The following is a 26,067-nucleotide window of genomic DNA, read 5'->3' as shown; positions in this document are numbered from 1 at the left end:
GGGGAAGGACTCCCCCCTGGCCGCACCCTTCCTTGAAGGAAGGGGCAAGGCTGCGCCCCCCCCTCTCCCTTGGCCCTATATATAGTGGGGGGAAGGGAGGGCAGCAAGATCCAAGCCTTGGGCGCCTCCCTCCTCCCCTGCAACACCTCTCTCTCTCTCGCAGAAGCTCGGCGAAGCCCTGCCGGAGACCCGCTACATCCACCACCACGCCGTCGTGCTGTTGGATCTCCATCAACCTCTCCTTCCCCCTTGCTGGATCAAGAAGGAGGAGACGTTGCTGCACCGTACGTGTGTTGAACGCGGAGGTGCCGTCCGTTCGGCACTCGGTCATCGGTGATTTGGATCACGGCGAGTACGACTCCGTCATCCACGTTCATTGGAACGCTTCCGCTCGCGATCTACAAGGGTATGTAGATCCACTCCTTTCCCCTCGTTGCTAGTAGACTCCATAGATGCATCTTGGTGAGCGTAGGAAAATTTTAAATTATGCTACGATTCCCAACAGTGGCATCATGAGCCAGGCCTATGCGTAGTTACTATGCACGAGTAGAACACAAAGAAGTTGTGGGCGTTGATGTTGCCAATTCTTCTTGCCGCTACTAGTCGTTTCTTGTTTCGGCGGCATTGTAGGATGAAGCGGCCCGGACCGACCTTACACGTACGCTTACGTGAGACAGGTTCCACCGATTGACATGCACTAGTTGCATAAGGTGGCTAGCGGGTGTCTGTCTCTCCTACTTTAGTCGGAACGGATTCGATGAAAAGGGTCCTTATGAAGGGTAAATAGAAATTGGCAAATCACGTTGTGGTCATACGTAGGTAAGAAAACGTTCTTGTTAGAAACCTACAAACCACGTAAAACTTGCAACAACAATTAGAGGACGTCTAACTTGTTTTTGCAGCAAGTGATATATGTGATATGATATGGCCAGAAGATGTGATGAATGATATATGTGATGTATGAGATTGATCATATTCTTGTAATAGGAATCACGACTTGCATGTCGATGAGTATGACAACCGGCAGGAGCCATAGGAGTTGTCTTTATTATTTTGCATGACCTGCGTGTCATTGAATAACGCCATGTAATTTACTTTACTTTGTTGCTAAACGGTTAGCCATAGAAGTAGAAGTAATCGTTGGCGTGACAACTTCATGAAGACACAATGATGGAGATCATGATGATGGAGATCATGGTGTCATGCCGGTGACGAAGATGATCATGGTGCCCCGAAGATGGAGATCAAAGGAGCATGATGATATTGGCCATATCATGTCACTATTTGATTGCATGTGATGTTTATCATGTTTTTGCATCTTATTTGCTTAGAACGACGGTAGCAAATAGGATGATCCCTTATAATAATTTCAAGAAAGTGTTCACCCTAACTGTGCACCGTTGCGAAGGTTCGTCGTTTCGAAGCACCACGTGATGATCGGGTGTGATAGATTCTTACGTTCGAATACAACGGGTGTTGACGAGCCTAGCATGTACAGACATGGCCTCGGAACACACGCAATACACTTAGGTTGACTTGACGAGCCTAGCATGTACAGACATGGCCTCGGAACACGGAGGACCGAAAGGTCGAGCATGAGTCGTATAGAAGATACGATCAACATGGAGATGTTCACCGATCTTGACTAGTCCGTCTCACGTGATGATCGGACACGGCCTAGTTGAGTTCGGATCATGTTTCACTTAGATAACTAGAGGGATGTCTATCTGAGTGGGAGTTCATTAAATAATTTGATTATATGAACTTAATTATCATGAACTTAGTCTAAAAAATCTTTACACTATGTATTGTAGATCAAATGGCCCACGTTGTCCTCAATTTCAACGCGTTCCTAGAGAAAACCAAGCTGAAAGATGATGGCAGCAACTATACGGACTGGGTCCGGAACCTGAGGATCATCCTCATAGCAGCCAAGAAAGATTATGTCTTAGAAGCACCGCTAGGTGAAGCACCAATCCCTGAGAACCAAGACGTTATGAACGCTTGGCAGCAGCGTGCTGATGATTACTCCCTCGTTCAGTGCGGCATGCTTTACAGCTTAGAACCGGGTCTCCAAAAGCGTTTTGAGAAACATGGAGCATATGAGATGTTCGAGGAGCTGAAACTGGTTTTTCAAGCTCATGCCCGGGTCGAGAGATATGATGTCTCCGACAAGTTCTTCAGCTGTAAAATGGAGGAGAACAGTTCTGTTAGTGAGCACATACTCAGAATGTCTGGGTTGCACAACCGCTTGTCTCAGCTGGGAGTTAATCTCCCGGATGACACGGTCATTGACAGAATCCTCCAGTCGCTTCCACCAAGCTACAAGAGCTTTGTGATGAACTACAATATGCAGGGGATGGAAAAGACCATTCCCGAGGTGTATTCAATGCTGAAATCAGCTGAGGTAGAGATCAGAAAAGAACATCAAGTGTTGATGGTGAATAAAACCACTAAGTTCAAGAAGGGCAAGGGTAAGAAGAACTTCAAGAAGGACGGCAAGGCGGTTGCCACGCCCGGTAAGCCAGTTACCGGGAAGAAGTCAAAGAATGGACCCAAGCCCGAGACTGAGTGCTTTTATTGCAAGGGAAGTGGTCACTGGAAGCGGAACTGCCCCAAATATTTAGCGGACAAGAAGAAGGCCGGCAACACCCAAGGTATATGTGATATACAAGTAATTGATGTGTACCTTACCAGTACTCGTAGTAGCTCCTGGGTATTTGATACCGGTGCGGTTGCTCATATTTGTAACTCAAATCAGGAACTACGGAATAAACGGAGACTGGCAAAAGACGAGGTGACGATGCGCGTCGGGAATGGTTCCAAGGTCGATGTGATCGCCGTCGGCACGCTACCTCTACATCTACCCACGGGATTAGTTATAAACCTCAATAATTGTTATTTAGTGCCAGCTTTGAGCATGAACATTGTATCTGGATCTCGTTTAATTCGAGATGGCTACTCATTTAAATCTGAGAATAATGGTTGTTCTATTTATTTGAGAGATATGTTTTATGGTCATGCCCCGCTGGTCAATGGTTTATTTTTGATGAATCTCGAACGTGATGCTACACATGTTCATAGTGTGAATACCAAAAGATGTAAAGTTGATAACGATAGTCCCACATACTTGTGGCACTGCCGCCTTGGTCACATTGGTGTCAAGCGCATGAAGAAGCTCCATGCAGATGGACTTTTGGAGTCTCTTGATTACGAATCATTTGACACGTGCGAACCATGCCTCATGGGTAAGATGACCAAGACTCCGTTCTCCGGAACAATGGAGCGAGCAACCAACTTATTGGAAATCATACATACCGATGTGTGCGGTCCAATGAGTGTTGAGGCTCGCGGAGGATATCGTTATGTTCTCACTCTCACTGATGATTTAAGTAGATATGGGTATGTCTACCTAATGAAACACAAGTCTGAAACCTTTGAAAAGTTCAAGGAATTTCAGAGTGAGGTTGAGAATCAACATGACAGGAAAATAAAATTCTTACGATCAGATCGTGGTGGAGAATATTTAAGTCACGAATTTGGTACACACTTAAGGAAATGTGGAATAGTTTCACAACTCACGCCGCCTGGAACACCTCAGAGAAATGGTGTGTCCGAACGTCGTAATCGCACTCTATTGGATATGGTGCGATCTATGATGTCTCTTACCGATTTACCGCTCTCATTTTGGGGTTATGCTTTAGAGACTGCCGCATTCACTTTAAATAGGGCACCGTCTAAATCCGTTGAGACGACACCGTATGAATTATGGTTTGGGAAGAAACCTAAGCTGTCGTTTCTAAAAGTTTGGGGATGCGATGCTTATGTCAAGAAACTTCAACCTGAAAAGCTCGAACCCAAATCGGAAAAATGCGTCTTCATAGGATACCCTAAGGAAACTATTGGGTACACCTTCTACCTCAGATCCGAAGGCAAGATCTTCGTTGCCAAGAACGGGTCCTTTCTAGAGAAGGAGTTTCTCTCGAAAGAATTGAGTGGGAGGAAAGTGGAACTTGATGAGGTGATAGTCACCCCTTCCGAGTCGGAAAATAGCGCAGCGCGGGAAAATGTTCCTGTGGTGCCTACACCGACGGGGGAGGAAGTTAATGATGATGATCATGAAGCTTCGGATCAAGTTGCCACTGAACTTCGTAGGTCCACAAGGACACGTTCCGCACCAGAGTGGTACGGCAACCCTGTCCTTGAAATCATGTTGTTAGACAACGGTGAACCTTCGAACTATGAAGAAGCGATGGCGGGCCCGGATTCCGACAAATGGCTAGAAGCCATGAAATCCGAGATAGAATCCATGTATGAAAACAAAGTATGGACTTTGACTGACTTGCCCGATGAGCGGCGAGCCATAGAAAACAAATGGATCTTTAAGAAGAAGACGGACGCAGATGGTAATGTGACCATCTACAAAGCTCGACTTGTCGCTAAGGGTTATCGACAAGTTCAAGGGGTTGACTACGATGAGACTTTCTCACCCGTAGCGAAGCTGAAGTCCGTCCGAATCATGTTAGCAATTGCCGCATACTATGATTATGAGATATGGCAGATGGACGTCAAAACGGCATTCCTTAACGGCTTCCTTAAGGAAGAGTTGTATATGATGCAGCCGGAAGGTTTTGTCGATCCTAAGAATGCTAACAAAGTATGCAAGCTCCAACGCTCAATCTATGGGCTGGTGCAAGCATCTCGGAGTTGGAACATTCGCTTTGATGAGATGATCAAAGCGTTTGGGTTTACACAGACTTATGGAGAAGCCTGTGTTTACAAGAAAGTGAGTGGGAGCTCTGTAGCATTTCTCATATTATATGTGGATGACATACTATTGATGGGAAATGATATAGAATTCTTGGAAAGTATAAAGGCCTATTTGAATAAGTGTTTTTCAATGAAGGACCTTGGAGAAGCTGCTTATATATTAGGCATCAAGATCTATAGAGATAGATCAAGACGCCTCATTGGTCTTTCACAGAGTACATACCTTGACAAGATATTGAAGAAGTTCAGTATGGATCAGTCCAAGAAGGGGTTCTTGCCTGTATTGCAAGGTGTGCAATTGAGCACGGCTCAATGCCCGACCACGGCAGAAGATATAGAAGAGATGAGTGTCATCCCCTATGCCTCGGCCATAGGGTCTATTATGTATGCCATGCTGTGTACCAGACCTGATGTAAACCTTGCCGTAAGTTTGGTAGGAAGGTACCAAAGTAATCCCGGCAAGGAACACTGGACAGCGGTCAAGAATATCCTGAAGTACCTGAAAAGGACTAAGGATATGTTTCTCGTTTATGGAGGTGACGAAGAGCTCGTCGTAAAGGGTTACGTCGACGCTAGCTTCGACACAGATCTGGATGACTCGAAGTCACAGACCGGATACGTGTATATATTGAATAGAGGAGCAGTAAGCTGGTGCAGTTGCAAGCAAAGCGTCGTGGCGGGATCTACATGTGAAGCGGAGTACATGGCAGCCTCGGAGGCAGCACAGGAAGCAGTCTGGATGAAGGAGTTCATTACCGACCTAGGGGTGATTCCCAATGCGTCGGGCCCAATGACTCTCTTTTGTGACAACACTGGAGCTATTGCCCTTGCGAAGGAGCCCAGGTTTCACAGGAAGACCAGACATATCAAGCGTCGCTTCAACTCCATTCGTGAAAGTGTTCAAAATGGAGACATAGATATTTGTAAAGTGCACACGGACCTGAATGTAGCAGATCCGTTGACTAAACCTCTCCCTAGGGCAAAACATGATCAACACCAGGACGCAATGGGTGTTCGATTCATCACAATGTAACTAGATTATTGACTCTAGTGCAAGTGGGAGACTGTTGGAAATATGCCCTAGAGGCAATAATAAATGGTTATTATTATATTTCTGTGTTCATGATAATAGTCTATTATTCGTGCTATAATTGTATTGTCCGGAAATCATAATACATGTGTGAATACATAGACCACAACCTGTCCCTAGTAAGCCTCTAGTTGACTAGCTCGTTGATCAACAGATAGTCATGGTTTCCTGACTATGGACATTGGATGTCATTGATAACGGGATCACATCATTAGGAGAATGATGTGATGGACAAGACCCAACTTAAGCATAGCATAAAAGATCGTGTAGTTTCGTTTGCTAGAGCTTTTCCAATGTCAAGTATCTTTTCCTTAGACCATGAGATCGTGCAACTCCCGGATACCGTATGAGTGCTTTGGGTGTGCCAAACGTCACAACGTAACTGGGTGACTATAAAGGTGCATTACGGGTATCTCCGAAAGTGTCTGTTGGGTTGGCACGGATCGAGACTGGGATTTGTCACTCCGTGTAAACGGAGAGGTATCTCTGGGCCCACTCGGTAATGCATCATCATAATGAGCTCAATGTGACTAAGGCGTTAGTCACGGGATCATGCATTGCGGTACGAGTAAAGAGACTTGCCGGTAACGAGATTGAACTAGGTATTGGGATACCGACGATCGAATCTCGGGCAAGTAACATACCGATTGACAAAGGGAATTGCATACGGATTGATTGAATCCTCGACACCGTGGTTCACCCGATGATATCATCGTGGAACATGTGGGAGCCAACATGGGTATCCAGATCCCGCTGTTGGTTATTGACCGGAGAGGCGTCTCGGTCATGTCTGCATGTCTCCCGAACCCGTAGGGTCTACACACTTAAGGTCCGGTGACGCTAGGGTTGTAGAGATATATGTATGCGGAAACCCGAAAGTTGTTCGGAGTCCCGGATGAGATCCCGGACGTCACGAGAGGTTCCGGAATGGTCCGGAGGTAAAGATTTATATATGGGAAGTCTTATTTTGGTCGCCGGAAAAGTTTCGCGCTTTATCGGTATTGTACCGGGAGTGCCGAAAGGGGTCCGGGGGTCCACCAAGGGGGTCCACCAGCCCCGGGGGGCCACATGGGCTGTAAGGGGTGCGCCTTGGCCTATATGGGCCAAGGGCACCAGCCCCAAGAGGCCCATGCGCAAGAGATAAGAAAGAAGGGAGAGTCCTAAAGGGGGAAGGCACCTCCGAGGTGCCTTGGGGGGAAGGACTCCCCCCTGGCCGCACCCTTCCTTGAAGGAAGGGGCAAGGCTGCGCCCCCCCCTCTCCCTTGGCCCTATATATAGTGGGGGGAAGGGAGGGCAGCAAGATCCAAGCCTTGGGCGCCTCCCTCCTCCCCTGCAACACCTCTCTCTCTCTCGCAGAAGCTCGGCGAAGCCCTGCCGGAGACCCGCTACATCCACCACCATGCCGTCGTGCTGTTGGATCTCCATCAACCTCTCCTTCCCCCTTGCTGGATCAAGAAGGAGGAGACGTTGCTGCACCGTACGTGTGTTGAACGCGGAGGTGCCGCCCGTTCGGCACTCGGTCATCGGTGATTTGGATCACGGCGAGTACGACTCCGTCATCCACGTTCATTGGAACGCTTCCGCTCGCGATCTACAAGGGTATGTAGATCCACTCCTTTCCCCTCATTGCTAGTAGACTCCATAGATGCATCTTGGTGAGCGTAGGAAAATTTTAAATTATGCTACGATTCCCAACACTCATATCTAGGGATTGACGCTCGGCTCCTCGGTTCCTGCACCCCTTCCAAGTTAATCAGCAGGGGGGAATGATCCGAGCAGGAGGTGACAAGATGGCACACCCGAGCCGAAAAGATATCACGTAGGGCTTCGTCCACGACAGCACGATCAAGGCGAACTTGAATGTTGCGATACCCAGCATGGCCGTTATTGTATGTAAAAGGTAACCCAGAGAACCCGAGGTCCCCCAACTCGCAAGTCTGTAAACAATCTCTTAATGCAGTCATTTGTGCCTCTACGTGCGTGGTTCTTGAGAGGTGCTCGGGCTGCCAGAGTGCTTCATTGAAGTCCCCACAGACAACCCATGCTCTCGCGAAACTGAACGCAGCCGGCATAGATGTTCCCACATACTTTGTCGATTTTCTACCCTCGGCTCCCCATATACAAATGTGCCTCTTCAAAGAACACCAGAGCCACCATCCTGCACACGAACATCGATGAACCTGTTACAGGATTCGAGCACCGTAACCGAAAGAGACTCATCCCAAAACAGAGCCAGACCACCATTCCGTCCATCACTGTTAACACCATGGTATCCTTTTAAACCGAGCTGCCACTATAACTTCTCCACTTTAGCTGACTCCTGCCTAGTCTCACATAGAAAGACTAGCTTGGGGTTATTGGCTTTTGAGAGGGCCAAAACCTCACGAACTGTCCGGCGGTCCCCCCCCCCCCCGGCAGTTCCAAGACAAGATATTCATTGCGTCCAGCGGTCCTCCTCCAGGGAGGCCGCCGATATCTCATTATTGTCATTTTCTTTCAAAATTTTCAGTCGTTTGTTGCTTGAATCACTGCTCGCTGGCGAGTTGTTTTCATGAGCATCCCCTCCACTTCCGTCCGTAAGAGCTAGCAGAGCTTTAGGAGCTCCCCGGGCACTATTGAACCCCGCCTCAACAGCGTCCATATTCAGCCGTTTTCTTGCATCCTTGTCCACCTCCATTCTGGTAACAACCTATTTCAGAGGGCTTGTCGCCGTGTCTAGGGTTTCCGGGTCGGTCCTCACTTCCCTTGGGGCAGAAGCAGACGGACTCCCAGCCTTACCAGGGGAACGGGGGCCGGACCGCCTGTTCACGGCAGCGCCTTGTCCTGGCCTAGACGGCCCCTCCGCGTACAGCCAATCCCCGAACTTCATATCCTTCTTATCATGTATGCCCATACCACACTCCTTATGATCATGGCCAATCAGCCCACACACCTTGCAAAAACGAGCAAGTTTTTCATATCTAACCAGTTACACTTGGCGTTCTTTTGCTCGCACAATACTGACGAACTTAGTAAGGGGGTGTTTAATGTTGTGATTCACCCTAATCCTCACATAATCACCTCTCGTGTTCCCATTGAGCCGCATCTCCAAGATCTCCCCTGCACCCTTCAACAGCTTCTCAACAATGTGTTCCTTGCAATACGGGTCCGGGAGTTTGTGAATCTGAAGCCATATTGGCATGTGATCAAACACCACGTCTTCAGCCCGGCTGAATCCATCATACACGCATAGTAGCACCGCCATGTTGCATGATCCGCTCCCGGTCCCCCAAGCATGATGCCTGGACAATGAATCTGTTAGGCCCGACCGGCCGGAATCTAACACCTTGCGCAGGGTTCCAAGTCGCCCTCATCTCCCTGTAGAAGGCCGACGGGGAGAAGGTTTTGTCGGTATGAACCCTAGCAAGGGCTAACCAACGGACGCTTTCCTTGATCTCCGGGTCCTCTTCATTGATCTCCACGTCATCAAATTCTTCCTCGTTGAGATCCAGTTGGTCGAAGAAATTTTCCAGATCAGGATCTGCAGTTGCTCCGCCGCCGCCGCCGAAACCGCTTCCACCCCGCCGCCGTTGGTCGCTGAGTTTGCATCCGAGGAGGACGCCATCGCGAGCGAGCCGCAGGAACCCAGGGAGCACCCCTGCGATGCTTGCCGCGATCGGGTATAGGAATCTGAGAGGACGAGTTGCCTCAGAAGAGAGAAACCCTAGCCGCGGGAGCTAGGGGAAAAAAACTTTTTTAGAGGCTTCTAGTAAACGCCAGGAATTGTATATTGTTATGCTCATATAAAAGTTCGGCAAAGGAGTGACTTGAGTGGACTCTAGGATAAATGCGAGTACAAAAAGTGTGAATAGTAATATTTATATTGTGTCGATTTTTTCATATATTTTTTGGCCTAGAATACCAAGGAAGTCATTCCTTCGCGGAACTTTTAACATGAGTATAACACTATATCATTTTCGTTTTCGGAAGTTTCAGGATTTCTTTACTAAGTTTGTGAAAGAAAATAAAAATCCAATTCGGATGCATTGGTACTGAGACCCAAAGATCCGCGGCCCACATGCGACATGCCGGCTATTTGTTTTCTGTTGGGCTAGCTAGCCTGGACAGCTGATGCCTGATAGCGCTTTTGTTCATCCCGCCCGAGAGCATGCAACCTATTTCTATCAAAGATGATGACGGCATGCTAACACTATATCATTTTCGTTTTCGGAAGTTTCAGGATTTCTTTACTAAGTTTGTGAAAGAAAATAAAAATCCAATTCGGATGCATTGGTACTGAGACCCAAAGATCCGCGGCCCACATGCGACATGCCGGCTATTTGTTTTCTGTTGGGCTAGCTAGCCTGGACAGCTGATGCCTGATAGCGCTTTTGTTCATCCCGCCCGAGAGCATGCAACCTATTTCTATCAAAGATGATGACGGCATGCTAACACTATATCATTTTCGTTTTCGGAAGTTTCAGGATTTCTTTACTAAGTTTGTGAAAGAAAATAAAAATCCAATTCGGATGCATTGGTACTGAGACCCAAAGATCCGCGGCCCACATGCGACATGCCGGCTATTTGTTTTCTGTTGGGCTAGCTAGCCTGGACAGCTGATGCCTGATAGCGCTTTTGTTCATCCCGCCCGAGAGCATGCAACCTATTTCTATCAAAGATGATGACGGCATGCTAACACTATATCATTTTCGTTTTCGGAAGTTTCAGGATTTCTTTACTAAGTTTGTGAAAGAAAATAAAAATCCAATTCGGATGCATTGGTACTGAGACCCAAAGATCCGCGGCCCACATGCGACATGCCGGCTATTTGTTTTCTGTTGGGCTAGCTAGCCTGGACAGCTGATGCCTGATAGCGCTTTTGTTCATCCCGCCCGAGAGCATGCAACCTATTTCTATCAAAGATGATGACGGCATGCTAACACTATATCATTTTCGTTTTCGGAAGTTTCAGGATTTCTTTACTAAGTTTGTGAAAGAAAATAAAAATCCAATTCGGATGCATTGGTACTGAGACCCAAAGATCCGCGGCCCACATGCGACATGCCGGCTATTTGTTTTCTGTTGGGCTAGCTAGCCTGGACAGCTGATGCCTGATAGCGCTTTTGTTCATCCCGCCCGAGAGCATGCAACCTATTTCTATCAAAGATGATGACGGCATGCTAACACTATATCATTTTCGTTTTCGGAAGTTTCAGGATTTCTTTACTAAGTTTGTGAAAGAAAATAAAAATCCAATTCGGATGCATTGGTACTGAGACCCAAAGATCCGCGGCCCACATGCGACATGCCGGCTATTTGTTTTCTGTTGGGCTAGCTAGCCTGGACAGCTGATGCCTGATAGCGCTTTTGTTCATCCCGCCCGAGAGCATGCAACCTATTTCTATCAAAGATGATGACGGCATGCTGATTCAGAGTTTGGACTATGGAGGCTGGAATCACCCGGAAGCAATGGCGGGAAAGTACACCATGTCTGCGGCCAGCACATTTGTGTAGTTGGAGGTCAGCAGCGAAATGCAGCTTTAGTGCCCGGAGAAGAGGAAGATGTGTTGTAGTATATAAATAGGGGGCATCTATCCATCAGGTACCTGAAAATACATTTTGCTCATCGATGTTGTTGTCAGTCCTTTGATAGAAATAGGATGTCAACGGGATAGAGGCAAGAGCACTAGAGACCCACAAACTTGCGTTGGATGTGATGGTTTAGTACACAAACTTGCAAAAGGTGACCAACTCATTCACAAACTTGCAAAGCATAGTGTGAGTTAGTCCACAGCCAATTAGAGGCGGACAATTGGCGCCTTGCTGGCAGCTTCGTGGCAGAACGGCTTGGGCTGGTGTTTTTTTGAAAACCCCCTCAACGTTTATGGAAATCACGCCCGCAGTCCTTGTCTGGGCCGGCCTTGGTTATTTGTCCCAAGATTCTCATCCCATGTCATCTTTTCCCACATTTGATCACCGGTACCATATTCTATATACTGCTAAAATATCCTATGCAAGAACATGGAAGATCAACTATAGTAGAGGAAATTCAGTAATATGTGTCTAAAAATAAGCGGCAGGAACATTTAAGTTTGTTTCCTTGATGCGGTGAAATCTTCCGTCGGCATACATATAACAACTTCTGATTTGTAGTCATATAATAAATACATATTTGAAGTTTATTTGTAGGTTTCTAGTTATATGTGAGTGGGTTGCAACGGTCAACAATGCTGATAAATAAATTGAATAGATGATAGAAATACAACCTTCAAAACATATATCTATTGTTTGATAATCATGTTTAAGCAATTCCATTGACCAGGTGGTGAATAACTATTTGACATCATAATTTTGTCGATCAATCAGTGATTCAAAAACGAACTTTACACACAAAAAGCATATTGTATAACAATCGCATTTAAGCAATTTCATCGACTATTTAATACATAACTATTTGATATCACAATTGGTTCAATTTCTTTCTGTAACATACAATTACCAAGCAGTAAGCTAAACACACACATGACTCCCCACAGTGAAGGTGGCCTGCACAAAATAAATCTCTGGTAATTTGAACCGAAGTACGTAATTTTTTAACTAGTTCAATTCAAAACTAACTAAAGTCTAAAGTTTATCTAGTATGCATGCCATGTCAGTAAATAAAGCAAGCGACTGCACCCGGGCGGTTGATCCATGCATCCATGCTCGTAATTTCCTAGTAGTTACCTAGAAAGAGATATTATGCATATCAGATTAGGATCAACCTGGCCGGGTAGCATGCATGGATGCATGATGCTTGTCTTGTCTCTTCTTTCTTTGCTTAGCATGGCAAATTGGTAATTGGCGACGAGGATGGTGGCATCATTACATAAGTGCAATGCGTGAAACTCAAAACATGGTAGACTCACCTCCCCATCGACAGTTTTACCTCCTCACCGTCGTCTGTGGCCGACATGCAGCGGCGGCGACCTGCGAGGTGCTGCGCATTCTGAAGGTTCCCCTCCTCACTGTCGTGTGCGGACGATCTGCAGCAGCGGCGACCAGCGAGGTCATCCTCTACGTTTTGTACGTGATTAGTTATACTTTTTGGAATAGTTTATGACTCCGATCATATGTATTTGCTATAGATGTAGATATGATTAAAGTGTGTTAGAAATCTGAAGAAAGTTACGACTACAACCTGAGCTCAGCCAACAAGTTAATCCCCTCCATATTGAAACTGCTTCCTGTATTATGGAACACCACACAGAGTAAATTCTAATCCAAGAAAAGCTATCAGCAAGCGACGGCATCATGGATTTTCGCAAAATAACAAAGGCCGGCCCAGACAAGGACTGCGAGCGTGATTTCCATAAACGTTGAGGGGGTTTTCACAAGAATGCTGGTCTGCCACGAAGCTGCCGGCAAGGTGCTAATTGTCCGCCTCTGATTGGCTGTGGACTAAATCATCCCATGCATTTCAAGTTTGTGGGTGAGTTGATCACCTTTTGCAAGTTTGTGAACTAAACCATCACATCGAACGCAAGTTTGTGGGTCTCTAGTGCTCTTACCTCAAAAGGATAAGTTAGATGAGCTTCGTCTTCCTCCTTAGGGTCACTGTTTATCTTCTTTTTTCCGCACGCGATTTGTTTCTCCTCGCGCCGCCCACCTACCCCGCCCCAACCTCCTGCCTTTCCCCACGCACTGTCATTGCGTGTCGTCATCACGGCCATCCCTCTATATATTTGGATGGAGGAAGTAGACTTGCCTTGTTTGTTTCAGCTTCAACTTCTGCAAATTCAGCTGTGGATTTGCTTCACACGCAAAGCTGGTTCGTGGGACGTGCTTTAGGAAAATACACTGAAAACGACCTGAATCAGATTCTGGATTATTAAACTCATTTGAAATAGTTGTTCGTTTCAGATTGAGATAAATACACCACTGGTGCTAGAACTTGCCACAAATGTTCAGTGTAGTGCCTGAACTTGAAAAATACACCGAACTGGTTCTAAAACTTGGCACGGATGTGCAAATACGGTGCTAATCTCATTCATATACGTAAATTGCGCCAATGTGGCACCATATATACCTCACGTGGCATGGGGCCCACTAAAACTGGATTACTAGAATAATATATATCTATGACTATGGCTTGCAATCAGTGCGGCCCATTTAGCACCTGTTATTTTCCCTCCAAAAAATAAATAAAGTCTGTAAATCATAATGACAGTAATACAAATAAAGTTCAACAATTCATGTGTTACACATGCTCTGCATAAAACTAAAATAACCAACTTAAAAAATGTTCATGTACTTTTAAAAATATTCACGTATTATTTTTTAAACAATCATATAATTGGAATAATATATATTGATTATAACCATGTTTGCATAATATAAAATAATAAACATATTTTAAAATTAAAGTTATAAATATTATTTTAATTATTCAAACATTTGAATAATTATACGCATATTTTTATAATTCATAATTTTATTTTTATAGGAAATGTTTGTATAATTAAATAATATTTGTAATTTAAAATGTTTATATGGATATAAGCCACGAGGGAAATTATACACCAATGAATATTCATAATATTTAGTAAAATAGTATTTTATAAATAGGAGGTGAATATTAAAAAAATACAGGAACATTTTTAGTAAGATATTTTATTGCAAACTTCTATATATTTATTTTGTGTGCAGACGAATATTCGCGTACCATGAGGTCATTATTTATGTACCACAAGTTTTCATAACCGACACCGTGGAATGGAGCCTTGCTTATGTTTCTTTTCAATAATATGTGCACACGGATATTTGTTGACCACGAGGTAATTATTAATAACATGTGAATATTCGAATCTAGCTTTTAATATTATGATTATTAGTGACATATTTTTTTTCCTTTTAAAGATAAATAATGTGTGCTAAATGGGCCGCACTGAGTGCCCGGGCAGCCCATTTAAGTACCACAACCATTTTCAATACACTATATTAAGCCTCGGGCGCAAGGCCAAGCAATGGCTCTTCACACTCATCGAGTCCTTATCTCATGAACAATTCGTGCTACTAGCTGTCACACTTTGGGCCATTTGGACAGCTCGACGCAAAGCTATTCACGAGCAGATCTTCCAAACCCCGCAAGCAACTCATTTATTTGTAAGAAACTTCATACAAGAGCTTAACGTGTTGACAGATAGCCGAGCTAGAAGAATTTCAGAACGAGCTGCTGGTGACCAGGACGCCCGGCAGCCCTTCTGCCAGAAGGCCCCGCCAGAAGGCTGCGCGAAGATCCATGTGGATGCTAGGGTCAGAGCAAGAAGAGGCGGCTCAGCGGCGGCGGTTTGCCGTGATCAAAATGGTAACTACCTTGGAAGTTTAGCCTTGGTTATTGCCGGACTAAAGGATCCTTTAATCTTGGAAACTATTGCATGGAGAGAGACACTTGCTCTAGCAGAGAATCTCAACTTACACAATGTGGCAATTGCTTCTGATTCCAAACAGGCAATATCAGACATTAACAAAACCAGTTTGGGAAAGAATGGCTCAGTAGTGAAGGAGATTGTATCTCGATCGGCTCATTTTCTTTGTAGTTTTTCTTTTGAAGGATGTGCGTCCAATATGGAAGCACATAAGTTAGCTATGTTTTCTCTTAGTAGAGGGCCAGAGCGCCACATTTGGCTAGGCCAACCCCATGATTCTAGATGTATCCCACTTTTTGTGGAATTTGATGAATAAAGTTGTTTTACCCCCTTAAAAAAAATTAAGCCTTGGGAGCTACACTTTACAAAAAGGATCATGTCCGTGTGGTGATCTGCACACTTCCAGTTAGCTTTAGTTCTTGGCTCAGATCAAGTCTTCACCATTTTTTATTTTAATTCCCCTGACAGGTGGGGCCCACTAGTCATAGGGACATATAGTATCCAAATAATCTTCTTTCCTTGCTACAAGTGGGCCCATGCCATGTCAGTGCCACATCAGCAATATACGGTGCCACGTCGAAGCACTTTACGTATACGAAAGGGATTAGCAACGTGTTTACACGTTCATGCCAAGTTTTAGAACTAGTGAACATCCATGGCAAGTTCAAACACTACTGATGTATTTACCTCTTTTAGATTCAACAAACAAGGTCAAAATCTGGGCAAAAGGAATCACGACAAGAGGATTGACGTCCCGCTTACCTTCTTCTCTCCTACAACAAAGGGAAGAGCCCGTCCTGGTCCAAACCGAGGCAGAGGCCCCGTTTACCTTTTTCTCTCCTACAAAAGGGCATCGATCGCGCGCTCTTCCGCCCGCTTGTACGTCTTCCCCGTGCTCTCCTAAAGCCCGCCCAACCCCCTAAGCGCGGCGATGGGATGCACAGCGTCCACCACGCGCCACGCCAAGAAAGCGGGGCAGGCCTCCCACCTCTCGACCAAGACGGCGCAGGGCTCGCCCGTGGCCGCGAACACGGTGCAGCTGCGGCGGGGCTGGGGCTCTCACGTGTTCGAGATCTCAGGGTACAGCCAGCACCGCGACCGAGTCGGAGACCTTAACGCCGTAGCGTCGGCCGTGTTCGCCGTCGGAGGATACGACTGGCAGATTGTGTTCTGCCCCGTAGGGATCCTGGATCGTGTGAAAGACTATGTGCAGGTGTTCCTACTTCTACGCAGCAAGGACAAGGACGCCAGGGTGAGGGCGTCCTTTCAGCTCAGCCTGGTGGACGTGGCCGGATGCTCGCCGCCGCATACCATGACCGGGACACACGGTTACGATTCCGGCAGTAAGTTCTTCTCCGGCTTCCTCGAGTTCATGGAGAGGAGCGAGCTGGAGGCGTCGCTTTACCTCCGCGACGACCGCCTCACCATTGAGTGCGTCATCACCATTGCCGAGGACGCCAAGCCGTTTAAGGTGCCGCCGTCCGACATCACGGAGCATCTCGGGAAGCTGTTGCGCGGGAAAGAGGGCGCCGACGTGGTTTTCGAGGTCCAAGGGGAAGCTTTTCCTGCCCACAAGGTGGTGCTTGCGATGCGGTCGCCGGTCTTCAAAGCGGAGCTGTATGGCGCGAGGAGAGAAAAGAATACGAGCCATATTACCATTGCTGACATGCAGCCCGCTGTCTTCGAGGGCCTGCTCCATTTTATATACACTGATTCACTGCCCGCCATGGATGATCTTAGCCAAGATGACTACCAGGAGACTATCAGGCATTTGCTTGTCGCGGCGGATCGGTATGCCATGGAGAGGCTCAAGATTATATGTGAAAGCATCCTCTGTGAAAACATTGATGCCAAGACCGTGGTGACTACATTCGCTTGGGCTTATCAGCATCACTGTGACAGGTTGAATGATGCCTGCATTCAGTTTATTGCCTCTTTCAGTACAATGGAAACCATTGACATGATGGCAAGCCAAGGGTATGCTGAGCTCAAAGCAAAATGTCCTTTGGCTTTAGTTGAACTGTTGCAGAAGACAACTAGGCTCGTCGAATCAAAGTCTTCAGCTCATTTTGGTGGTCTAGTCACATAAATAGTACACCTGCGCTTGTTACGAGGAGTACTTCTCTACTGTGTTTTTTGTTCGTCACAAAATTCTATCATCAGGATGTAAACAAACTACTGCGCCAACGATTTCCTTTTGTCGAGATGCTTTATAATTAGCCTTTTGACACAAGCGTATAAGGCCATGTACCAATAGTGTATGGTAGGTGCGTCTTTTGGTCAGCCGACGGGGGTTGCTGGCAAACAGAGGATACATTGTCCAAAGGAATCTGTTAACATCTCACTACTGCACTAGAACAATCAAACGCAGAAAGCGTTAGAAGATCGTTTCCAGGTTTAAGACTGCAGCTAAATCATCTCAGCCAAATCATAATGTTTAGGCCGCCAGAAATATCTCCTGTGTGAACAAAAAGGAATATGCAACGCACTCCCCATCCTCCATATCCCAAAATGAACAGAAAGCGCCTGGATTCAAAACGGCACCAAATGATAAAACTAGCAGCTAAGAGCATCTTCTGTCAGCTTGTGTCGGACGACCTTTGTACACCAAGCTATACTCACTGGTCTTTCACTTGATTAATCGGAATGAGAATGGTCCCAGGATTGGCCTCATCTTCGGTCCACTCGACTGATTTCTTCTCCAGAAACTTCTCAACCTGGAGTCATTCAAGTTTATTAATAAATTATATAAGACATACACATGCAAAATCAGCTATTCAAATGTAACCTGCTATTTGCAAATTGTTTGACATGACCCACCAGAATGAATTATCTTCAGATTTTACAAATCTCATTCATAACAAAAACAAATAACGTATTCACAAGCATTGGCCAAACAAACGTTCCAATAAAGCAGGCATGGAAAGTGAATCATGGAGAGTGCACACACAAACTTCAGGCACACTTCCATTCAATCTCGTTGAAGGCACCACAAAGGATAAGACAGAATATCGCAACCCAGGGGGAAAAAGAAACAAGGATAAGAATTAAGCAGGGTTCCTTAAATCACAAGCATACACCAGCATGGTTCTGAGAATTTTCTACTATTCAATAATAACTAATGTACAACATCTGCACATTAACTGAATACAAATAATATTTCAAGTTCCCCCGTGTTAAACTCGGATTATCTTTATAACTTAATATGACATAATTTTGCAAAATCTGGTCATTGGCTTGATTAATGAGCTTGCAACGAAACACAACTGGAGAAATTTGGAAAAACAATATGGCCCCAAAATGAAATTAAGCAATCATCTGAAGCATTGTACATTAGAGTAAAACACCTAGATGTTAGTATTTTTTACTATCAGTACTTTGGATAAAACAGAAGTAGTTCATTGCAGGGATTTATTTCTGGATCATACATGCAGCTAGTGCAAATTCAGAATTAAAACTCAGTTAGCCGGTTATTTTGAACATCACACCTTCCTTCTTCTTTGTCCCATCTTGAAAGTGCCATCGTCAACACCAATAATAACTCTCAAATTATCAAAAGCTGCAAAATTGGGTAAATCAAATTATTCCTATCAAAAGAAGTCAGAAACTCGAAGGGTCATGTACCGATTTCATTACATGGGATGTTAGCCAACTGCCTAAGATGAAGTCTCAGAAGATTTGCTACGTTTGCTGCATCCTGTGAGCGCAGATCAAGACATAACTCATTTTTGGACTCTTGTCTGCAGCAAGACCAAAAGGTTGATTCTGTCAATTCGGACTCGCATATTTCATCATCACAAATTCATATTACACAAATATAATCCAATAACTTTCAGCCCATATGAGAAAAGAAGTGCACTTACTTGGACTTGGTGATCTCAGCAGCCGATTTTTCATCAGATAATCGAGCCATCCTATAATAGTTCTTTCCCTAGAAAGCCCACAGAAAAGTGATTTAGTACTAAAAGCTTGAAACACTTTCATCAAATTTTGTTAATCCCTCCAGTAGCTCAGCAATAATTATCCCTTGCCCAAAAAGACAGGTAACACTTACTTCTGTCATAAGATACTCGGCTTCTTTCTTGTTACCCTCCCTAAAAGCATCAACAGCCTGTAATTTTCAGAATAATATCTTCAGTATAGATGAAAAACCAACAACAACTATATGCACAAAATAAATAAAAAATAAGTAAATCATCATCATGGAGACACCCCTGACCTTCCCATAGTACTGCTTCATCATATCCCAGTGCTGCTTTGCAGCCTTACGATAGTTCTGGTAATCATCCTCATCACGCACAACTGGTTCTACATGGTGTACATCATAATGGTTCATAGCATGAAACAAGAATCAGAGACCAGCTGACTTAGAGAGGCTTCATGTTCACAGTTTTTAACAATTACTCCCTCTGTAAAGAAATATAAGAGCGTTTAGATCACTACTTTAGTGATCTAAACACTCTTATATTTGTTTACTGAAGGAGTACTTTCAAAATGTGTTCATGAAGCATACAGCACAAACAAAACCATTTGCTGATTATGTATGTCTGACCATATTTCAGCCCGAAAAAGCCATATGACATCAGTATAGAATAAGTATGTTAACTGGTTATGTACTTTAATTATGTCAAATCGAATACATCTGGTAACATCAGTATCAAGCTGCAAAGGTTTTGTAACATAACAGTAACTGGTTCCTTGGAATCATTGTAATATGTTACTGAAGTATAGAATAAGCAAAAAAAATCATATGCACATGTCATTCCGAAGTCCAAGAATATATCAACTATTTCAAGAACAGGTAGCAAGGAGTAATTGTAGCTTTTCCATCATGCACTGCCGAAGGAGTACGTGTGACCAAAATCCTAATACATGTGAATGAAAGTAGCATTTTCTTATTCGGGATCTTGCTTTTCATGGTTCTCATCTCTGCAACTCGGGATTTTCGCGAGAGAACCAAATCCAAGTTGGTGAAGATCATGATTTGGGCTGGCATTATGGCCAAGAGCTCAGCATTACTGATGGCTTTAATTTATGCATAGGATAGAGAGAAAATAATATTTTATTACTTTTACATTGCTGAACAGAGCTCTTTACCATAGTGAGCTGAACTTTTAATGCATGATAGTTGGTTTATCTGTCAGCTTGGGAGATCTAGAGCTTTGCGTCAACAGTAAATATTCTTACATGATTAACTAACAATGTTGATGCAACTTTCTGCCAAGTCTTTTCCTCAAAAAGTACATAATTTAACAAAAAATTACAAAAAAAAGGAAGGCCAAGCATAAACAATATACCTTTGCTGCCTAGGATAATTTTCACCGGAAGATCCATAGAGGGTGGTGAAATGTCCTCAAGAGGTTTTACGACTGGTTTCTGATCTGGAACTCTCCTTCGATTTGCGCCCAATTCATACCGCCTTACTTTTGGTTCCTCCTCAGATCTTTCAGGTGCAGTGAATATTGATTCTAGTAACTCTCCAGGGGTAATCTGTGGTCTTGGGTTAAGTCACCATCCACGCAAAGAGAAATGACGGATGAAGCAAAAAGTCACATTCATGATGGAACAAAAAGGAATAAACCAGTAACAAAGAGAGGAAAGGACAAACCTAGATGTGGATTGTGATCCTAGGCAGCTCCCCGTGGAAAAAGAGGATTCTACCGCCGTGTCCTGCAAAAGAAATATATTTGGGCTAAATATCAATCAAATCCTTATAACATGTTTAACAAATGAAAGTGCATCCTTGTTCCTAAATATAAGCCTTTTTAGAGATTCCAATACAAACTACATACGTAGCAAAATGAGTGAATCTACACTCTAAAGTACGTCTATATACATCCGTGTGTAGTCCGTATTGAAATCTCCTAAAGGCTTATATTTACGAACGGAGGGAGTGCAACATAATTATTTGTCAAAATATCCAGCCTACAGAAGGAACCTTCGCATGCACTAGCATTGGAATGGACCACAAAGTGATAGTATCCAGGGTACTCAACTCAACTACGAACTTCAATCTTACAACTCAACAAAAATGCATCAACACAAGAAAATGATCAAATGATACTGTAAAAGGGAACAACTAAAGCCAGTTTTCAAAATTTCAGTAGGTAATGGCGCAGCAATTCATAACAAACAAGCAGTCCGTCAGAAGATTTCAGCTTAACAGCACAGAGAATTAACAAGCACTATAGAAAGAAAGCTCAATACAAAAACTATGAAGTTCAAACAAAACCATATGGGAGATGCCAAATCAGTAAGAAGGGGAAGGGGGCGAACAAGCTTACTTGTACTGCAATATGCTCATTCTCTGGCCTTTTGCCCAGATCTTTTGTAGAAAATGACATTAATTCCTCCATGCTCTGCATAAAATAGCACAGTCAATACCATGCCAAAAAACATACGGTATATGAAGCTGCCTACCATAAAGCCAGAAATCTAAACCCTTCTGCCGCATTAATGACAATCAGGACCAAACAGAAATTGCATAATCTTGACAGCAACGATCTAACATTACCTTCTTCATGTCGTACCCACAGCTGCCTGCAAAAACAATTCAGCAGTTAGCACATTAAAAATGTGGCTTCAAATAACACTTTAACACTTTTTGGATAAAATGACTTTGCATTGCACGAAAAGTTTACCTAGAACATCACGGATCACTTCCATGTTGAGCTTAAATCCTTCTCCAAGCATAGAAAATAGGAATTCCTCAACATCTCTGTTATTCAAAGTCTCTCTCTTTGGTGCAGAATCAGATTCATCTGTTTTCAAATCATCTCGCATGTACTCTGGCAGTTCAACCTTTATAGGTTTTCCTTTTCCTGGTGCTGTATTGGCAGGAGCTGTAGTAGCTCGGGCAGATCCTTTTCCTAACATGCTGGATACAGTGCCAAATGAAGCACTAGACTTCTGTGACTTCTCACGTGTTCTTGTTTGGCTTGAATTCTCCACAGAGCTTTCTTCAGCTGCTTTCCCGACACAGGAAAGATTCCTTGTTTGGTTTGAGTTGTCCAGAGAATTTTCCTCAACTGCCGTACCAAACTGGGGAAGATTGGTCTCAACGCTCGAGTCAACTTCATCACTCTGGGGCATCGAAAGTTGAAGGTCAGTCAAGAAATCCCCAGCTTTGTTGACATCGCCATTTGCTCTGCAGTATGCATTGGCTATATCTTCAAGTGAAAAGGCACAACTGAAAGCATCAAGCAATGCATTAAGTGCCCTTGTCTCTTCATCACTGGTTGAAGCCAGTGAACTGGAAAGATCCATGGCGAGGACCCTCCTGAAAGAAGAACCAAGTAAAATATATTTGAGCCTGCTCAACAGAAGAATATGAAGAGTGTATTTCAAATGAACAGGAGAAACACGAACTCCAGTGCACATATCTATCGATACACAAAACTGTAGAAGTTCAAAAAAATGGTAAAACTTCAAAAGTACATTACACAGTGCCAATTCAAATGCACTGCGTGATTCATCTTAGATACTACTTACAAACCATGCAACAGAACATAACAATGGTCAGTTGAGTCTGAGACGCTGTGTTATTTTCGTACTTGGTTATCTCTGTAACCAATGAAGTAATGATCGTCCTTATGGCAGGTAATAGCAAAGTTAATTATATCAAATAGAATGAACCACTAACTGTAACATGTTTGGTGCATAATCATGATTTTGGTACAAAACGTGTGCAACATACTGAAATAGAATAAACTTTATGGTCCTTGAAGAATCTCAGTCTCGGCATTTGAGGTTACAATGTTTTTTCAGAAACCGAATATTCTTCGCGCGCTTATAATGGAAATCATAATCCACAGGGATATATCCTACCCAAAAGGGTAACAGAGAGAAGCATTACCACCTGGACTCCTGTAGCCAGCAACAGAAACAACCGGCAGAAATCAAAACAAATCCAAGCAACAAACTAAAACCACCATTGTTACTGAGCGATGCCACTCCTTACAACTATAGACGACAGATCAAAGCCAGAACAACAACAACAACAACAACAACAACAACAACAACAACAACAAAGCCTTTAGTCCCAAACAAGTTGGGGTAGGCTAGAGGTGAAATCCGGATAAAACAACAAACAGCTTGCAAGCACAAACCACAAACCCGTTGCAGATTATATACAGAAACGGGGCGAACAAACTTACTAGCATCTCAACAAAAGAATATCAAGAGTGCATTTCAAATGAACAGGAGAAATATGAACTGTAGTGCGCATATTTATCAATACAAGAAACATTAGAAGTTTCAAAACAAATGGTAAAACTTCAAAAATACATTACATAGTGCCAATTCAAATGCACTGTGTGATTCATCTTAGATGCTACTTACAAAAACATGCAATAGAACATAACAATGGTCAGTTGAGTCTGAGATGCTGTGTTGTTTTCTTGCTAGGTTATCTCTGTAAATAATGAAGTACAGATCGTCCTTACGGCAGGTAATACTAATAGTAAAGTTAATGATATCAAATAGAATGAACCACTAACCGTAATATGTTTGGTGCATAATCATGATATCGGTACAAACTGTGTGTGATAGACTGAAAGAGAATGAACTGTATGGTCCTATAAGAATCTCATAATCTCAGCACAGAAACAACATGAAGGGTCACAACAATAACATGATGACACGCATTTGATGTTACAATATTATTCAGAAACCGAACATTCTTCAGGCGCTTAACGGAAATCATAATCCACATGGATATATCCTACCGGAAGGGAACAGGGAGAAGCGTTGCCACCCGTACTCCTGGAGGTAGTAACAGAAACAACCAGCACAAATCAAAACGAATCCAAGCAACAAACTAAAGCCACCATTGCTACCGCGCGATGCCAGTCCTCATAACCATAGACGACGGGTCAAAACCACAATAAAACCCACGAAAACAAATGGAGAATCAGGGTTGCCTGGACAAACCAACAAACAGCTTGCAAGCGCAAAACACAACCCTGTCGCAGATTTGCAGAAATGGGCAGAACAAACTTCCACAGATTGTGAATGACAGTTGTGGAATCGACAATCAGGCGCACACGAGGGCAAGAGAACATCCCGCACGAGAGAGCCGAACTAATCAATCGTCTCGAAACGAGGCGGAGAGATCGAATCGGACAACCTATTCCCCACAATCCCCCCCCCCCCCCCCCAAAAAAACGAAGCAAACGAGAGCCAGGAGGACCAAATCGAAGCAGAAACCAACGGCATTGCGGAAAATCGGCCTAGGTCTCGAGGAACATGCTCCGAGAATCTCGCAGAGACGGAAATTTCTACAAGGACACCTGCCCCGCATCCATTCGTCGAGAAAAAAACCACACCAAACACCCGAAATGACGGACCTAACCGCCGCGGGCGAGCACAGGAAAGGGAACCGAGCGCACAATCGAACTGAAATCGAAGATCGCACGACGCGGCGCGCACCGTCGCGAGCAACCAAACGAACCCTAACTCGATCGGGAACGGAAGCACCAACCCTACCGAACAGGCGAACGGCCCCCGAGGGGAAGGCGAAGCACCGGATGCAGGGACGAGCGCGGAAGCAAGGGCGCGTCAGGGCGGGCGCACGTTCTAGAAGGTTCTGGAGGGAGGGGGGGGCGCTTACGGGTTTGGGAAGACGGCCGCGCCGCTCTCCGTCTGCCTGCCGGCCCGCTGCCCCTCTCTCGCCAGTCGCCTCCCCCTTTGGTTTGGTTGGCGTCCGCTGTACGCCGTCCCCTGGGGTTTAAAGGAGGGAGAGAGAGAGGGTGGGCGTCGCTCCGGTTGGGTATGACGAGTGGGCCCACTCCCGATGCTTCCATTGAAGAGGGGACTCCCCGTGTTACTGGTCCCACGTGCTGTACCTGCCCACCCCATCCCGAGCGCAAGATTTTTTATGCTTTGATTTGAATCGGGCCGTGTGAATTTTCTGCTGTGGTTGAATGTTCGGTATGTAAAGAGTAAACTATTCTAACATTTGGGACGTGTTTAGTTGACGTATTAAGTTGTCGCACATTGTCAGTTTGTCACAAGTCAGAGAGTTTGATTGAGATTATCTTCTTGCCACACTTGTGGCGATATTTCTTTTATGTCACATCACAAGTTAGACCACACATGTCAATGATCGAGAAAAATGTGGCAAAATCATCTCAAGTGCGACAAAGTATAACATCAATTTTGAACGTCTAACCTTAGAGCATCTCCGCCCGTCCCAGGAAGGCCCCGGGAGCACTTTTTCACCGCTGGCGGACAAAAAAAGTCCCACCCGTCCCGTGCCTGCGCCCCAGATGATGTCGGGGCGGACACCATTGCTGCTCCGGCGGTAGGGACTGAGCTCGAAGAGGTCGCCGACGAGGCCCGAGCAGCCCGGGCCGCCCTACAGCCAGAGGAGCAGCGACGTGTTGGCCGGCATCGCCTCCTTCCCCGTTGGCTCAGGGGACCGGGCACGGGGCGAGGGAGCGGGTCACGGGGCGGCTCGACGTAGGCCTCCGGCTGCTGGACTCATCGCCTCCTTCCCCGTCGACGCTCGCGCTCCTCCGCTGGGCGCGGGCCGAGGAGGTCGTTGACGCCGCCGCGGGCAAGATGCTCGACAAAATGCCGCTGCCTCCGTGGGGCCCCACACTACTCGTGGGGGCGCAACGAGTGGAAATTTTTGGCCCCCCAGGCCAAATTTTTCGCCGGCAGGCCCCCAAGCGGCGAAAAAAATGCCTCCTGAGGGGCAAACGAGTGGAGATGCTCTTAGGCATATGCGGCAAAAAAAAAGTCTGGTGAATGATGACAACCATAGAGCATCTACAGTCGGACTTACCAAATTTGGTCCCCTAAACGCCCACGAACGCC

General features: G+C 45.0%; 2 protein-coding genes across 2 annotated transcripts; one reads left to right on the top strand and one right to left on the bottom strand.

Annotated features, from left to right (window-relative positions):
- Positions 1 to 14,755: 14,755 nt before the first annotated feature.
- LOC123054263 (BTB/POZ and MATH domain-containing protein 2-like) lies at positions 14,756 to 17,335 on the top strand. The gene is made up of 2 exons (XM_044477994.1): positions 14,756 to 15,388; positions 16,286 to 17,335. Exons 1-2 carry the CDS (start codon positions 14,756 to 14,758, stop codon positions 17,333 to 17,335), a joined length of 1,683 nt encoding a protein of 560 aa, XP_044333929.1.
- Positions 17,336 to 17,579: 244 nt separating this feature from the next.
- On the bottom strand, positions 17,580 to 25,010 carry LOC123054262 (putative nuclear RNA export factor SDE5). Its single transcript, XM_044477992.1, has 12 exons — positions 24,857 to 25,010; positions 21,888 to 22,525; positions 21,761 to 21,786; positions 21,531 to 21,605; positions 20,855 to 20,916; positions 20,544 to 20,743; positions 19,466 to 19,554; positions 19,301 to 19,357; positions 19,110 to 19,177; positions 18,883 to 18,986; positions 18,735 to 18,805; positions 17,580 to 17,963 (listed from the first exon to the last, which is right to left on the bottom strand). The coding sequence occupies exons 2-12, from the start codon at positions 22,510 to 22,512 to the stop codon at positions 17,865 to 17,867; spliced, it is 1,476 nt and encodes a 491-aa protein (XP_044333927.1). The 5' UTR covers positions 22,513 to 22,525; positions 24,857 to 25,010; the 3' UTR covers positions 17,580 to 17,864.
- Between the last annotated feature and the right edge of the window lie 1,057 nt (positions 25,011 to 26,067).

This window comes from Triticum aestivum, chromosome 2D (assembly GCF_018294505.1).
Source record: "Triticum aestivum cultivar Chinese Spring chromosome 2D, IWGSC CS RefSeq v2.1, whole genome shotgun sequence".
NCBI lineage: Eukaryota > Viridiplantae > Streptophyta > Magnoliopsida > Poales > Poaceae > Triticum > Triticum aestivum.
Note: the sequence above shows the minus strand (reverse complement) of the source record. Positions and strands in the feature narration are given on the sequence as shown.

Bases quoted from the DNA above. Each gene is read 5' to 3' on its own strand.
- LOC123054262 (XM_044477992.1), bottom strand. From the start codon at position 22,512: ATGGATCTTTCCAGTTCACTGGCTTCAACCAGTGATGAAGAGACAAGG. The intron at 21,787-21,887 runs GTAAACTTTTCG...TTGTTTTTGCAG, and splicing joins AGTGATCCGTGATGTTCTAG to GCAGCTGTGGGTACGACATG. The intron at 17,964-18,734 runs GTGTGATGTTCA...GAATGACTCCAG, and splicing joins TGGGACAAAGAAGAAGGAAG to GTTGAGAAGTTTCTGGAGAA.
- LOC123054263 (XM_044477994.1), top strand. From the start codon at position 14,756: ATGGGCCGCACTGAGTGCCCGGGCAGCCCATTTAAGTACCACAACCAT. The intron at 15,389-16,285 runs GTATCTCGATCG...AACACGGTGCAG, and splicing joins GCTCAGTAGTGAAGGAGATT to CTGCGGCGGGGCTGGGGCTC.